Genomic DNA, 15,860 nt, shown 5'->3' with positions numbered 1-15,860 from the left:
GAGGATTCAGAGACCAGCAGAATGACATTTCTGTCCTCAAGAACCTCATGACCAGACACTGGGAGGCAGTTCAAGGAAACCACTTCTTCTGGCTAGAAGCAAGCAGTCGAAACAAGCAATTGGGTGAATAAAGGAGAATAGTGGGACATCAGATTGGACTTGTTAGCTAGGTTCAAACCGAAGGGCTCTAGAATAGCAAAGTAATGAAATGCTCCATCATTCTAGAAACAACAGGAAATCCCTTACTTTGGTTATCAGTTATACTTTAGAAAAAACAACAACAACAACAACAACATCAAGATCTCTGCTATACATGTCAAATGTACAAAATGGCAAATTAATAGACAGTTCTATATAAAGAAGTGATTTCCCTATTCTAGCAAATGGCCCACAGTAATAATGCTTTGATACACACAATGAATGAAAAATAACATTGAAAAAACGTATTTACAAATGCCTCTCTATCTTGACCTACAGCACAATCATTTTGATGTACAATTTAGTTTTCATTATAATTGAGTGTGAATGGAATGTAAAATTTTTCTAATGAATTTGGAAGATGTAGTGACAATGTTTTTGTTTTGCCATTTTTTTAAACGCTACATCATGGAAAAGTGTTAAAGAACAGTGATTAGGCTGAGTCCCAGACATTGATGAATGATTTGGGAAAAGAGCTGAGAAGTGGGAGACTGGGCTTTCAATGAGGGATAAGAAGAAAACACCGTGGTTGGCATTTCTTAAGGGTTCAAAAGAGAGGGAAGTATGATTCCTCAGTGCCAAAATTCTACGTAGAGCTCTCTCACCCCTTATCATGAGCTACTGCACAACCCTATCAAATTTCTACTATCTACCCTCCCTATTCGAATCCCACTCTGCAACGCATGCATTGCTTCAATGATCTTCACTTGTGTGGAAAACAAGGCATTGCCTTCATTGCTCTAGGTCTGTCTGCCACACCTTCATGTCTTTCGCACTTGATTCCTAGCAAGTATAACGAACTTAAGAAAAATGATCCACTCTAAAACTGGTTATTAGGCTTAATGGAAACAAATAGCATTCAGAAATTCTGAGAAGACATTACAGTGATCTTTGCTGAACTGAACGGTATTTTCACGCATGCAATTCTACTACCATAATCTGTTGGTTGATTTCTCAGGACCCTCTCTGAATTAGTATAGTCAAAGACTTCAAGGGTCAAGTTAAACTGTGGCTATAACTACAGAGCAGAACAAATCCATCACCAAGAATAAAAATCATTTCTGAATGCTTACAATACTTTATTGCCTCACCTAAGAATACCAACATTTTAACACTGTTACTGGGATCTCCCACTTATACAAGATCATTCAGCATAGCAGTATCTGTGGATTCTGGACCAAATCCGCAATCCGTTAAGAACCAAATGCTGACCAAAGAGGTTGGCTATACACTGAATACACTGCATCAGTTCCCTACAGCACTGACTCCTGAGTGTTGTTAAAACTCAAGGAGAATACGAGAAATCTAAGATGGCAATTACCATTACAGATGAATTCCTGTACACTGGTAACTGTTTAACATGGGCAGGTCCTGATTCACTCACTAAATCAGGAGACCATGATGCTCTGAGACTGTCTGCAAAATGCTGTTTGGTGTAGATATGTACCAATATTCTCTTGAAGTGGGAATTCCCAACTTTAATCCGATTTTCAAAGGGGTCCATGATCAGAAACAAAAAAGTCCTTCTGGAAGGCAAGATTATCTATTAACACTCATACCATAGGTGCTGTGTTATCCTTGGAAGAATAAAGAAATAATGGGCATGGAACTATTAAAAAAAATATATATATATATATTCAATATATTAACAGTAAAACAAACATTATTTGAACTCATTCTGATTTGTCATCTACTTTGTAATACCCAGATCTTTACCTGTATTGATAAAGAAAGGCAAACCATGAGGACATGACAAGAGAAATTCCTTGATACACTCAGGGCCAAGGATCTCCTGCACTTAAGCCACAGGACAGAGTTGTTAACTACTCATTGATAGGTAACGATCCACCGAACAAGGCCAGCCTACATTGTTAACGTCCTATAGACCATCAGAATTCACTCTGAGATTTAACTAATCATTTGAGTAAGTACCACATTAATCAAAAAGGCAAAGGATTTTATTTATTTTTTAATTTTTTTTAACATTTATTTACTATTGAGAGATGGAGAGACACAGAGCATGAGCAGGGGACGGGTAGAGAGAGGGGGAGACACAGAATCCGAAGCAGGCTCCAGGCTCTGAGCTGTCAGCACAGAGCCCGACGCGGGACTCGAACTCACAAACTGCGTGATCAGGACCCGAGCCGCAGTCAGTCGCTTAACCAACTGAGCCACCCGGGCGCCCCCCAAAAGGCAAAGGATTTTAAAACTCTGCCCCAATAAGTTATTCAAATTGTTTTAAATAAGTCATTTTTTGTCTATATTGGTAAGACAATAACATTTCTAAGTTATATAAATCTAAAAACTGACACTTCCTCATTCATTTCATTTAACTCAACAAACAGGGAGTATCTAATTCACTATGTGCCAGACTCTGAAGTTGGAATAAAGCTACAAATAAAAGTAAGATATTATTCCAATCAATAAACTCAAATTCAGGAGGGAAGGAAAAGAAAACGAGAATCAAATAAATTAACTCAATTACAATACAATGTTATAGCTAGAATATTGAAGATATATTACAGAAGCACACAAAGACAGTACCTAAATTAGATGTTCTCCTAAAGTAGGTCTCTAATTTTTTTTTTTTTAATGTTTATTTATTTTTGTGAGAGAGAAACAGACACAGGGTGCAAGCAAGGGAGGGACAGTGAGAGGGAGACACAGAATCCAAAGCAGGCTCCAGGCTCTGAGCTGTCAGCACAGAGCCCGACACGGGGCCTGAACCCACGAACCACGAGATCATGACCTGAGCCGAAGTCGGATGCATAACCGACTGAGCCACCCAGGCACCCCAGGTCTCTGATTTTTAAAAAATGAAACACACCTGAAATATGCCTTACACATAATCTAAATGTTAGCAGAAATTTAGGGAGTTAGATTAACAACTCCAAACAGTTTTGTGGATAAGCACTTTGTAAGCAAGAAACTCTAACACGGTGTCGTAAAAAATGACTGAAACACCTTAGAAGAACTAGAATTACAGAGGTAAGAACTTCCTTACATACAATTGTTAGGATTATTTGCCAAATAATAAAAATAACGTTTTAAAATTTTAGCTTCTTGGGAGTACTTTAAATTTATTAGTCTGCTTTGTAATTTTCAAAAGGGTTTTCTCACCCATTCCACTCACTGATTAAACTACAAGAACAATGCCATTTAGTGTTCCAGTGTTTTTAGACGAAGTGCTTTTAGATACTGCGTGTTAATTTGTTTCACACTTTAACAACACACTGAAAACAAAACTCTTTTTATCCAAACCTGACATTCCAAGATGAAGTGTAAATACAAAAGAATCTAGACTTTCCAAAACATTCAGCTAATAGCTTATATGTCAAACTCCCATTTTCTCCAACACAGAATTCTAAGTGTCTCATCGCATCACCCGTCAGGTCGCTTTTTCAGAGGCATCCACCCCCAGGACACGTGTCCAGTATAAGCTGCCAGACCACCCTGATGCCTACCTGTCCACACCTCTGCAGCAACACACAGGTAAGATCAGAGTTAGCTACGTGTGTTCCTTTAGAACTGTGACGCCGCCACCCTTCAAATTAAGGTTTCATTTCAGATCCCTCGATATAAAGTCCTACCTCCCTCTACCTCCTTAGCACCTGAATCTCCTGCCACGCGTACATTCATCCACAGTCAGTTTTAATCAATCAAAATGCTTACACCATGGCCTTTCTACTTATTACCAACTCCTACCATAAGAATCAATCAGACTATCAAAAATTCCTTTCCTACCCCACCAAAAAATTCCACCAGTATTGTACCCAAAGTTTACGTACTTTATATACTTTGTTCAGACTAACAGGACCAAATGCCTTTTTTACTCAATTTTGTCACAAAACCCAAACTCTAGCAAGTTGAGGTCCACTCAGTTTCTATTTCTTAATATTCCAGACTTAAAAATTATTTTACTACTATAGGGAACTATACATGTTTATACACCTACTGGTTGAAGTTTTAAAGATTTACAGGGACTCCTCTCCCACTAGATTCATGCTGTCATTATAATTAAAGCTAACATTTACTAAGTGCCTACCATGTGGCACAAACCATGATAAGCTTTTAAGATGCACTCTCTTAATTCCCAAAGAGCCTTTTTGGGTTAGGTACTATTATTGCTCCCAGATTTTACAGAGGGGTCATAGAGGCTCTGAACTGTTAAGTAACTTGCTCAAGTAAAAATAGGTAATTAAGTGGTACATCCCTGAAATGAGGTTCGTCTGACATTAAAGACATTCACTATATATTGTGCATCTTGCCAACTGATGATTTTCACCTATCACACTTACTACAGTTTCAAATATAGGGGGCTCTTACTGACAGGTACTGAAAACAAAAATAATAAGAAAATCAGATATTATGTTTACTTTTTCTTGTAAATTCAGTTTTAATCTTCTGCTTTTGATACAAAATGGCTAAAGTTGATTTTTGTTAGCCCAAAGAGTACAGAAAACAGCTTTTATCACACTGCACACAAAAAAAAAAAACAAAACACCCCCCCATGCACAAAAAGGCTCTTTTGCTTTATTATTAAAATTTCCCAAAAGGTGTATACCTCAATTGTGCCTAAGTACAAAATATCACATTAAAATGAAGGAGTCTGAAAAAAGCAAGTGGCTTAACTTTTAGGATGTTTCAAAATTGTTATAAATTTAAAAATTAAGATAGGATTCCTGGGGATGATTTGCTATAGAACTAAGAAAAACACTAGGTGACTTGAAAAATAAAATTTACTAGTCTAGTTTGACAAATATAATCCTACGCTTAGTTTTCAACCCATCAGTCACAACTCATTTGCCAAAAATTTCTGAAACAGTAACCAGATATCATGATACCCCCAAAATTCTTGAGCTCATTCTTTACTAAACCTGTCAAAATTCAATAAACTTTGCTGGGCACCTTTAGGAGTAAAAGGGGCTAGGCCTTGTACATACGTATTATTTCATGCAAGTACTGATACTTTGGTACCTTCCCTAACCATGATAAACCAGGAACACACTTATTTTTAATTCAAGAAGGTTAGCTTTCTTGCGGTGAAAAAACAGATTTTTAAGACACATCGAATATTAAATAAATATCCACATTCTTTCTTCAATTTCACTGCAACAATTCTCTCAAAGAGGAGTTACAGCTACTGAAACAACCTAACACTTGCATGTCAATTTCCAATTTAATAAAAAGAAAAGTTCTACGTGATGAATAATAACGTATGGGAGGTGATAGCAGGGATGGTCAACAGTTGTTCAAAATAAAAAGTCATACAGAAAAACTAAAAACTGGGACCCTTATGAAAAATAGCAAAACTAAACTGCCTTTTCAGTATCATGTTAATTGCTTTTAAAAAAAATTACTCTGATCTTTAAAACTTAGTTATTTTCCCCCTCACTTAAAAAATCAATTAAAAACAAAGTTAAAAACTTATCAGCATCTATAGATAGCAGTTCTGTCTCCTCAGCAAAACTACAACTGCCAGCCATTCTCTTTAGTAGAGTTGACTATCACCCAGATAAATTATTTCCCAACTACTGGCTTTGATCACAAAATAAAGTAGCATCTAATTTGATGGGGCAAGTGTAAAATCTCACAACACATAATAATATTCAGCAGGAATGATGTAATGAATAGAGTTGGATGCATGTGATATACAATGGCTGACCTTCAACCAAATGTCAGATGAGCAAATACAATGGTCTTCTCTTTCAGTCCAACTCTTGCCATTACATGAACACACATGCACACACAGAGAGCACACTACAATAAGCCCAAGGTTCCTGGACTTTACGCTACTACACATTTGTGAAGAAAGCTAGGAAATCATTACCTTGAAGGCTTGATTTGAAGGTAAGCTTGGGAGGGAGAGTTTCTAGGCCAGATAGGCCTGAAATTAACCTACCTTGTAGAAGATAATTCCATGGAAAAAGAGCGACGTGGGCATGCTGGACTCTTGGGGCCCTTCTAAACACCAGATACACACATGTCACCAGAGAAAGTCAGGAATGAAGGTAGCCTATCAGCACTGAGCCCATTTACCCCCTGAAGCTGAGGCTCAAACTCCAGGGTGTCCATATATGAGGCAATGGGTTATAGTAACGAGATCATAAGACTGAGAGTCAAAAGAACCTGGGTACAGGAGGATTTTTCTAACTAGATGAGCTGGAAGAAAACAGTTAATATCTCCAAACCTGAGACACATCATTTCTAAACCGGCAAAGAGTGTCCCAGACCTGACAGGCTCCTTGTAAAACTCAAGTGACATACTGAACATTTCCCATCTATCCTGAATCAGTATAGAAGCTATCATCTCACAACAGCAATCCATAATTAACTATAACCATAGACGGTCTTTTTGCCCCTTGTCAACACGGACCTAAATACCAACTATCCAGCCACGTAGCGGTGGAGATTACATAAAGCAGAAAGAAAGCAAGAAAACTGAAGCACTTTGTCAAAGCACATGTAGGTCAACATACTCTACTGTACTGAAAAACAGCAAAAAATGGTTTTTGAATCATGCATCATTTTGCAATGTTCTTATATTTTACTTCTTCCAACAAACATAATAACAACAGACTATAAATTCAAAAACAATCCTGACCATTTCCATTGCTATCCACCTCATAAACTTTATCTTTGGGCTAACAATTCTGTATGCCCTAGACCAGTGAATCTCTTATGTGGTCTCCAGACCGGCAGCACCAGCATTACCTAGAAACGTTTTAGAAGTGCAAACTGCTGGGCCCCAGTGCAGATCTACTGATTCAGGAGCTGCGGGCGTTGGCCCAGTGATGCGTGTGTAACAAACCCTGTAGGTGAATCAGAGGCTGCTAAAGCTCACGCTTCTAGACTTCACCTGAATCACTTTCAAAACTACAACATCCATGAATTTTGTAAGAGACTCAATTAGTGAATTGTTAACACATGGAAAGTTAGGGAGTGAGGGCATCCTATTGGCTAAATACACTTTTCTAAGCCAATAGTTATGGTTCTAAGTAATTTCAAAATTAAATACTGAAAAGTATTTAAATGAGTGGGAGAGCAGGTTGGAGAAAGGACAACCGTGTGCCCAATACCACTCTCCCCTAAACTTCAAAACTATCGTTTTTGTTCCAAACTAGATTCAACTTTCTCCACTGTGTCAACTCATTTTTTCTCTTCTTTGAGTGACCAGCAGTTTTGAACAAACTACGTAGGACTTCTACGGTCTTACTTTTGCCTCAAGTCTGTATTATTTACCCAATGAAAAGTGAGATTATAAAAACCTATCATCCCTGAATTGATGGAAAGTAAATCAAAGAAATTTCAGTTTCTATGTCAAGGGACCTGAACGCCACACCCTCGTTTTAGGGACATTAGAGCAGAGAAGGAACTATCCAAAGTCGCACAGCACACTTCATCGTCAAAGAGCACCCAGAACTCACATCTTCTGACTTCCAGTGTAATTTACGTTTTCCAATATTCCTTTTCTTTCGCCTTCCAAGAAAACTAGGATGAGCAAAAAGTCTGAGCAAATAACAAGAAGTTCTATAGGAAATGAATCAATATAATGAAAAGAACATCAGAGTAAAAACAAGAATAATAAATACATATACTCTGCCCCTGCATCTGACCTTGCTTTCACCATATTTTGAGGGAAGAGAAGGGAGACAGAGATCTTTACCCTTAAAAGTTTATAGGGGTTTTTTTTGGAGAAAATTGTAAAAATTAAAAAACTACGTTTGTGCACTGATGCAGACCTATGTGATGACGAAAATGAGGACTCACTTAGATCTTAAGATTCAAAATTTGGGACTTTCTGAATAGAAAAATCTAGGAATTAAAAAAAAATCACATAGATTTCAATCTGAAATTCTCTGCAAGAAGAGTCCTTAATCTGGAGCCCCTGGATAAATTTTCTATGACCACCCATATGATATAATTCAATTTTGGGGGTATATAAGTGTGACTGTACATTTTGCTGAGTCTACAGCTAAAATTAGGTTTTCAAAGGTACGTAGTGACTCAAAATAAGAATCAAACCTTTTCAAATATACAGAGTTAGGGAAACCCAATATACAAAAAATTTCTTCATATTAGCAAAAGATTTCCTACTTTAAAACTATTCACCTAAGGTTTCTACAAACTTTGAACTCAACTAATATAATTTAAAAATGACTTGAGTTTTAAAATTTGGTCTACATTACTACTTCCCAGGAACATTTTTCTACTGCAAATAGAGATAACACAACTTACTTCTATTAATATTTGCCTTTGAATAACTAAATTCAATTAGAAAAAGGCAACCCTTTTTATTCAGAAAATATGTACTTTTGTTCAAATTAGAAAGTATTTGTACTTGCTACAATCTAAATTTCCTCAATTTTTCCCACTCTATTAAAATTCTATTTGTGAGCATTTTAAAAACTCACATTTGCAAACGTTCCATACAGTTCAAAACACTCCCAATGGGTGGAAACAGCATTTGCCAATTCAAGTTCACACTATCCTATCAAACTCTGATACTTGGAGATATCTCCACATTTTTTTTTTCATTTTCCTTTCCTTTATATCTAGAAGAGAATAGAAATATTCCAAAAAATTTCAGAAGTGCATTAACTCATCTGAATATTTTATTTTTTTATCTGAATATTTTAAATTAACTCTATATTTCAAATTTTCAGAGCATATTTACTTTGTCTTCATAACTAAATCACTTGCTACAGAGTAACTATTTCAATTTCATTCAAAAGACAGAAGTTAAATCAGTAGTCCAAACCAGTTTGACGTTATCACTTTTCTTCTTGACCAATATTCAGAATAATTAGAAACTATAATATTTGCAAGGATGCTTTATCAACTGTAAAGCTCTGCAGTAACAAAACATTTCATTATCACCTCAAAAAAGACAGTTTATAGCTGATTACAATGACATGATTTTCCTCGTACGTTCCAGGCCACTGTCACCTCAATACTAAAGCTACATTTAAAAACTTACACACTTAAGTCTTCAGATCCTCAAAGACTTATTTTTCAACTCTCCCTCTTCCCTTGTATTTACTTCAGTGCTTTATAATTATGCACTATTTTGTAGAATTTGAAGCAAGTTTACACACGTTATTTAATCCTTAAAATGATCCTCTAAGGAAAAGACAGTAACATTGCTTCCATTTTACTGATACACTAACTGAAGTCAAGGACTTATCCATATTACAGGATCAGAAAGTGACAGTCTGACTTTGGACCTACCTGTTTGTCCTTAGAATTCACTTCCAGTATCTCCAACAGAACTTCAACTCTGAACTTTATTTCTCCAAATATACTCCTGTATCAACCACCTGCATTCTTTTTCATTCTTATGATGTTACTGCACTCAAGAGATTATAAATCTGGTATGTCACAGTTTGAATACACCGGGGTTGCGGAGGTAAGACAGAAAATGGTTGATTGTGGGGGCACCTGGCTGGCTCAGTTGGTAGAGCATGTGACTCTTGATCTCAAGGTTGTGAGTTCGAGCCCCACACTGGGTGCAGATTACTTAAAAATAAAACATTTAAAAAAGTAAAAGAAAATGATTGACTGTATTAGCTATAAATATTACAAAAGTCTTTTAAATTAAAAGGCTGTTGAGAAACTAAACTATTTTACGTAAAACTGTAACAGTTTATAATTAAGCAACCCCCCCAAAAATAACTTAAAAATTAAAAATCAAAGAAAATTAATTAAAAATTAAGCAACCTAACTACTCAGCAGGAGTTAGGTTCAGTCAGTATAGGAAATCCAAAAATCACATACTGTAACTGAAGACAGCTGGCCTCTCAATGGCTTCCTACGGCCTACATTCATGAGTGTTCATAGGTAATCCAACTATCAATGAGTTTCCTAACGTAGCTCTAAAATGACTTTGAAAACAAAAAGTAACAAATCACTACTTTAAAAAATGTATAGACTGTATTTTCAAGGATGAAATACCTTTCTGAACTTTAAAGAAAATGTAATATGGTTTGCTCAAGCAGTAACCATGTACTTTCCATGTGAAAAGGATTGTATCTTCCTATGAAATCAAATCTACCCCCAAACCTAACACTGGAAGCTTATTTCTGTTGATTTCTGCCCACTTAATTCAGAATTTATCTTTTTATGTCTAGGGCACACAGTAATAACGATTTTCCTTTTTTTATATAGGACACATCTTCTACATACAGGACATGTTGACATTTTGGGTGCTCCACTCGCACCACTTTCCCTTCGCACTTCTCTATCAACACGTGATGTTATTTCCTTCATAAGAGACACATGGCTTTACTGGAAATGTCTTGTGTGCAGAGACGGCAAGCAGTATCTGCACTCCTACATGTCCCTCCCTGTCCAGTGCCTATTTGACTTATGTCAAATAGGAACCCAATACTTTCCCAGCTGTACGGAGTAAATATGGACGATGAAGCATCCTATATGGGTGCAACAGAAGAGAACAGGAAAGAAAACAGGGAGGGAGGGGTGAAAGTGGAATCATTTCAGCAAATTTTCAGTGATTAACTATTTTGCTCCTCCCAAAAATATTAAGGTTTCTCAACACGCAAATAATCCTTCTACACTTTTACCTGACATTCAAGCAAAAAACTGTAGCATTTATATGAAATACAGAATGACCCAAATGGAATGATACAAAGAATAAGGTTTATTGCCTCATTTAAAAATAAAGTCTGCCAAAGAGTACTGTGTCTCGTAGAACTTTTCGTGCCCATCTAAAACCCACTAAACCTTAACAATTAGTTGTCTTACAGTAAAGCACTTTAATACTAAATGACAGGGGTCACCCAAAGCTACCTAGTTCTTGAGACTACCAACATTAATAAACAAAGTCACAGTAAGAAAATTATTTAACTACCTAGAATATGTATATACAATACTCTTCATTCCTTTTTAATTAAGGAGCCAACCATAGCAGAATACTAAAATCATCATATAAATGAGCTCACAAAAATCGAATCAATGACATGTTTCACTGATTATCATCTAAGATTATTCTGGCTGATGTTTACGTACTTTAAAGACACCATTACTACTGGAGTCATTAAAATGAAAGCTAAACTTCATCAGTGATTACGGATGCATGTTATCACACTACCTAAACACTTAGGAATTTCTTGGTGCGAAGCAAAAGACCATGGAAAAACTTAGCTACAATGATCATTTTTTCTCTCAAATTCCAAGTACTCTAAAAGCACTTTCGGGCTTCACCTTTAAAGTAGTTCTCTTTTATAATCGTTTTAACTACGGGGCCATCAATTTAACAACTGCTGAATTAGAAAACATTTCACCACTGAAAGCAAATTTCTTACTAATGCTGAAATTATGTTAATATCCCTGGAAACCTCTAAGAAAATGAATAAACTGGGTCCCTGTCCAAAACCGGAAGCTAGTTCAACTGCATCTTTGTCAGTTGAGAAGCCTAAGAAAATACGTTAATATGAATTAACTAGTGATTCAAAAGCTACTAACTTAAAAAAAAACCAAAACCTAAGAGACAAAGATGAGCATCAGAGAAGCAGTATCACTTCTCATACCTATCACACAGAGATTTACCGTGTGCCTTCAGAGTAAAAAGCTCCTTTGGGTCAAATGAGAACCAAAGAGGGCCAACTACTGACTAAGCAAGGCAGCGCTTCTCAATCAGGAGCACATGTGCCCCCCCAGGGAGCACCCCACCATGTCTAGAGATCGTTTTTAGCTTCATGACTACGAGAGATGCTACTGCCAGGCCCAGGTGATTCCCAAACCCCACCTGGGAACTACTATGTTCACTCTCCACCTGATGGGAAATAACAATTAAGTCCCCTAAAAAGAACTATCTTCTGAGATGCACCTCATAGGCATGGGGCCAAATAACTGCCTTCCCACATCAGACTGTAGTTTTAAACTGTCCTAAAGCAGTGCCTACGACAGAGCCCGTCAACCTGGGAATCAGGGACGTGCAGAATTCTAAAGCCAGATACTAAGAGACAAAGATCCCAGACTGGTCTAAAGTCAAATATCATGACTAAACAAGATTTCTCTGCCTGCCATTTGCCAACTCAGGAGGTTGACATAATGCAAGTCCATCAAAAGCGCATTTATAAAATGCCTGCCATGTTTTGAAGGGAGTCATCGTGAGAGAAAATGTCAGAAGGTCTGGTGGACAGAGTCCTGCAGTTGCTAAGCCACTAGATCCCTCATCAAAGCGACGGGCTTCAAGACAGCCAGACAACCGCATTGCCTGCAGAGGAGCTCTCCAATGCCCCTCTCAGAGAGTGGGCTGAGGGTGGCAAGAACAGACTTCCACCCAGGGAGAACTAGGGGCAGCTAAGGAGAATGAGGAAAGCATTCCCTAGGAGAACGAGGGAATCCTTGTCATTTCTACTGTGGCCCGGTGTCCCTGTGTGTTGTTTCCCCTTCTCTCCTTTCCGGTGACGGCTTTATCCCTACACCGCTGTTTTAGGGGTGTGTTAGGGTGTTAGGGTGTTAGGGTGTGTTAGGTGTGTTCACCACTTATCACACGTGGCCAGAACAGAAGAAATTTAAAAAGGTCTGAAAGTGCTGCCCATTTAGTACGGGACAGTAACAACCTGCCTTTAGCTCACCACCCTCTGGGGAAAAGAGGATGTAAACTGGTTTTTGATTTTCGATGGGACAGTGAACGAGCAGTGACTGTGCGAACCATCAACATATTCAACATAACCATCAACCACAGTATTTTGAAAGACTACCTCTGACACAGGCCAAGGAAAGAGATTTATATCAAGTTCTATCCAAATCTTGGGCTATCGAAATTAATCCCCTCCCTTCCACCCCCAACATAGCTCATGGTAAGCACACGAGGGTACTGATACGCTCTCTCTACTTCATATTGTAGATCATTGTTTTCAGTTCAGTTCCCAATCCCTACAGTGATTCTGACTACAAATAGCTTTGGCATGCTGCACCTGCAAAGCCTGTTGAAGAGTAGGAAAGCTAAAAAAGTGCATGGGTACTTAAAACGTGACCACGTTAATGTTTCTGCCAGGGTCAGAAGAAGAGCAACTGAGAAACAACGCTAAGGCTACCAATACGGTGCTTCAGGTCAAGGGCTCCGGGTTTTCCATACCATTTCTGTAAGTAGTCCAGGGCCTCCAAACGCGCACCAATCTCAAAAGTGATTCCAGGACGATTTGGGGGCTTTTTACTCATCTTGAGATCCTATTTCTTCTGTATTTGCTTTTCACTACCTCGGGAGGAAGGAATAAAAAAAAAAAAAAAAAAAGTTAGACTCCAATGCATAAAATGCATAGGGAGTAAGACAGAATTTTTAAAACCCCACACGAGAAGCTAAAATAACTGCCAAATAACTGCCAAATTTTAAAGAAATGGGAATGATGAGTACCAACATCTATAGGTAAAGTACGGTGCAACTTGCAGGCAGTCTGGATGATGAATTAAGGGAAAGGACATAAAAAAGAACCACTTCAAAAGAACAGATGAGCATTAAAACTTGCTCATGGCTAACGTTCTTTAGATTTGAACTTGAAAATACCCAAGAAAATTCTCCACACCAGCTGAAGCTGTTTTTTGTCTTGGACAAATCAAGACACCTGAGGGTTCTGGAATGGGACTACTGAAATTCTGAAGGGTACAAATTAATCAAGTTTTTCAACCAATGTGTGAGTGCCTCATAGCACACGACACTAGATAAGGCACAAAGAAGGAAGAAGCAGTAGCACACTCCTCTGCCAGTGACAATTTCAATAATAATTCCTGTGATCAGGACTCTTCATTACCTGCGATTTCCCACTTTGGTAGCCAATGAGTCAGTAATTTTAATTGAACATGCAAAGTGGCGTCGGAAATTTCTTCCTTGCACTTCACGTTCAATAAGCAACAATGATATGGGTTTTTTTAACTAAAGAATTTCTTTCTGCTCTATTTCAACACAGCGCCCACACTGACGAATAAAAGTGGTCGTAACATTTAGACAAACAACAAACTACCAAGGACTATCTATTCCTCTCTAGATCATTGACTTGTAGGCTCTTTACTCCCCTTCTGGCCACACTGGACAGCCAGAACACCTGAAGCAGACTTTGTCACTAACTAGTACTTTAGGAATATGGATGCACTTTGAGATAGGCTAGACCAAAACATAACGGTAATCAGGAACGCAAACCTACAATTTTGGGGGGAAAAGAGAGATCCCTAAAACCTTCGTGATATTTAGAATTACTAATAGGATGCTGCTCTCCTCCAGGTTAAAAAAGAAAACACAACTGTTTTCTGGGTTTTTTTTAATGGTTTTCTCACAATTCAAAAGAGACAAAACATAACAACAGTGAACATAAAAACCGACTGTCCTTTCCTCTTTGAAAGAACCTCTGTTAATAGGTAAGGGTTAAACATGGCACCAATACTTGCCATAAAAATATGTAAACTCAAACCTAAATACTCCTGGGGAGGGAGGGGAGACTATCCTCTGGCCATGGCAAGAAAAAAGATTAATACATTAAAGTTAACAGGAAGCCAGGTCAGAGGGTATTTGGTGCAAAAGGCACAAAAGCATGAGTTGTTTTTAAAAGGCTGGGCGTATGTAACATACAAGGCAGTTACTTAAATTATTTGTGTAGAAATCTAACCTTTTCTACTGTTCTTCAGAAGAAGAACTCAGTATGGGGTAGTTTACCAGTTACACTATTTTCTACAACAAAACCTCGAACCCATAAAAGTGATGTTGTTAAGACCTATAAACTCCCAGTGATACTTTGGGATGAGGCACGATTTCCTCTTCCTTGGGTGGAGAGAGGAGGATGGGGGAGGTATCGGAAATAAAGAAAAGACAAAGTAAGACAGTCTATGGGGGGGAAGGGGTACGTGAAGCAAGAAGAGAAAAGGGGACAGAGAGAACGGAGAGGAACATAAACAGAAAAGAAAGCGAACAAGAATGGTAAAAAAAAAAAAAAATTTATCTGGATGGTTAAACTTGGAGGAGATGACAACTGGGAGGGAAGAGAAAATTCGCAAGAAGATAAAACACCGAGAAAGTGAAGCAAAGGTCAGAGAATGGCCGCGGGGCCACAGAAGGAGGGGGGTTGACGGGGGCGGGAGCGGCTGGCAGAGACGGGCTGGAAGGGCTCAGACGGCGCTGGCGAAGAGCGGGAGGTGCCTCCAGGTTTGACAGCCGTCCGGCCCGCGGCAGTGGGGGAAGGAAGGGAGGGGGAGAGGGAGCGGCGGCGCCTAGACAATAGGGGCGGCGAGTTACGGGGAGGGACTCGAGAGTGGAGCGGGCCTGAGACAGACACCAGCGCGGGGGCGTCCCGGGCGGCCAGACGGGATCCAGGCGGCCTCCAGGCCCCCGCCACCGCCGCCGCCTCTTACCGACTCGGCCTCCTCTCCGCACAGCAGCCGGGCCGTCCGGGGCCAAGCCGGGGCACGAGCAGGGCGGCCAGCCCGGGCCTCCGCCTCCGCCTCCGCCCAGGCAGCGGCCGGGGAGGAAGCAGGAGGCGAGAGAGCAGGGACCGCAGCGCCGGGTCGGGCCCGAGGTCGCGCGGGAGGGAGCAGGTCCGAGCCCTCAAGCCCGTTCAGTGTCCGCTGCCATCGCCGCCTCCGCCGCCGCCGCCGCCGCCACCGCCGGCCAGCCCTGACGCGACGCCGGGCCCAGCGACGTCAGCCGCCCG

At 39.3% G+C, this 15,860-nt stretch overlaps 1 protein-coding gene and 1 non-coding gene across 5 annotated transcripts in view; one reads left to right on the top strand and one right to left on the bottom strand.

Moving 5' to 3' along the window:
- PHF20L1 (PHD finger protein 20 like 1) overlaps positions 1-15,824 on the bottom strand; it is an 89,283-nt gene extending 73,459 nt beyond the window's left edge. Inside the window, exons 1-2 of one of the 4 annotated variants that reach the window (XM_040494459.1) lie at positions 15,562-15,824; positions 13,304-13,424 (exon numbers count right to left, since the gene is read on the bottom strand). In XM_040494459.1, coding sequence (XP_040350393.1) covers positions 13,304-13,386 — 83 coding nt within the window. In that variant the 5' untranslated portion in view covers positions 13,387-13,424; positions 15,562-15,824. The remainder of the gene's footprint in view (positions 1-13,303; positions 13,425-15,561) is intronic. The other 3 variants (XM_040494458.1, XM_040494460.1, XM_040494461.1) reach the window with 3 other exon arrangements.
- On the top strand, positions 9,638-9,710 carry TRNAK-CUU (transfer RNA lysine (anticodon CUU)). The gene has a single exon. It is a non-coding gene; the product is annotated as a tRNA-Lys (tRNA).
- Positions 15,825-15,860: the final 36 nt, after the last annotated feature.

This window comes from Herpailurus yagouaroundi, unplaced genomic scaffold, assembly GCF_014898765.1.
Source record: "Herpailurus yagouaroundi ecotype Mexico unplaced genomic scaffold, PumYag 186, whole genome shotgun sequence".
Taxonomy (NCBI): Eukaryota; Metazoa; Chordata; class Mammalia; order Carnivora; family Felidae; genus Herpailurus; species Herpailurus yagouaroundi.
The sequence above is the reverse complement of the archived record's forward strand: the minus strand, read 5'-3'. Positions and strand labels throughout refer to the sequence as shown.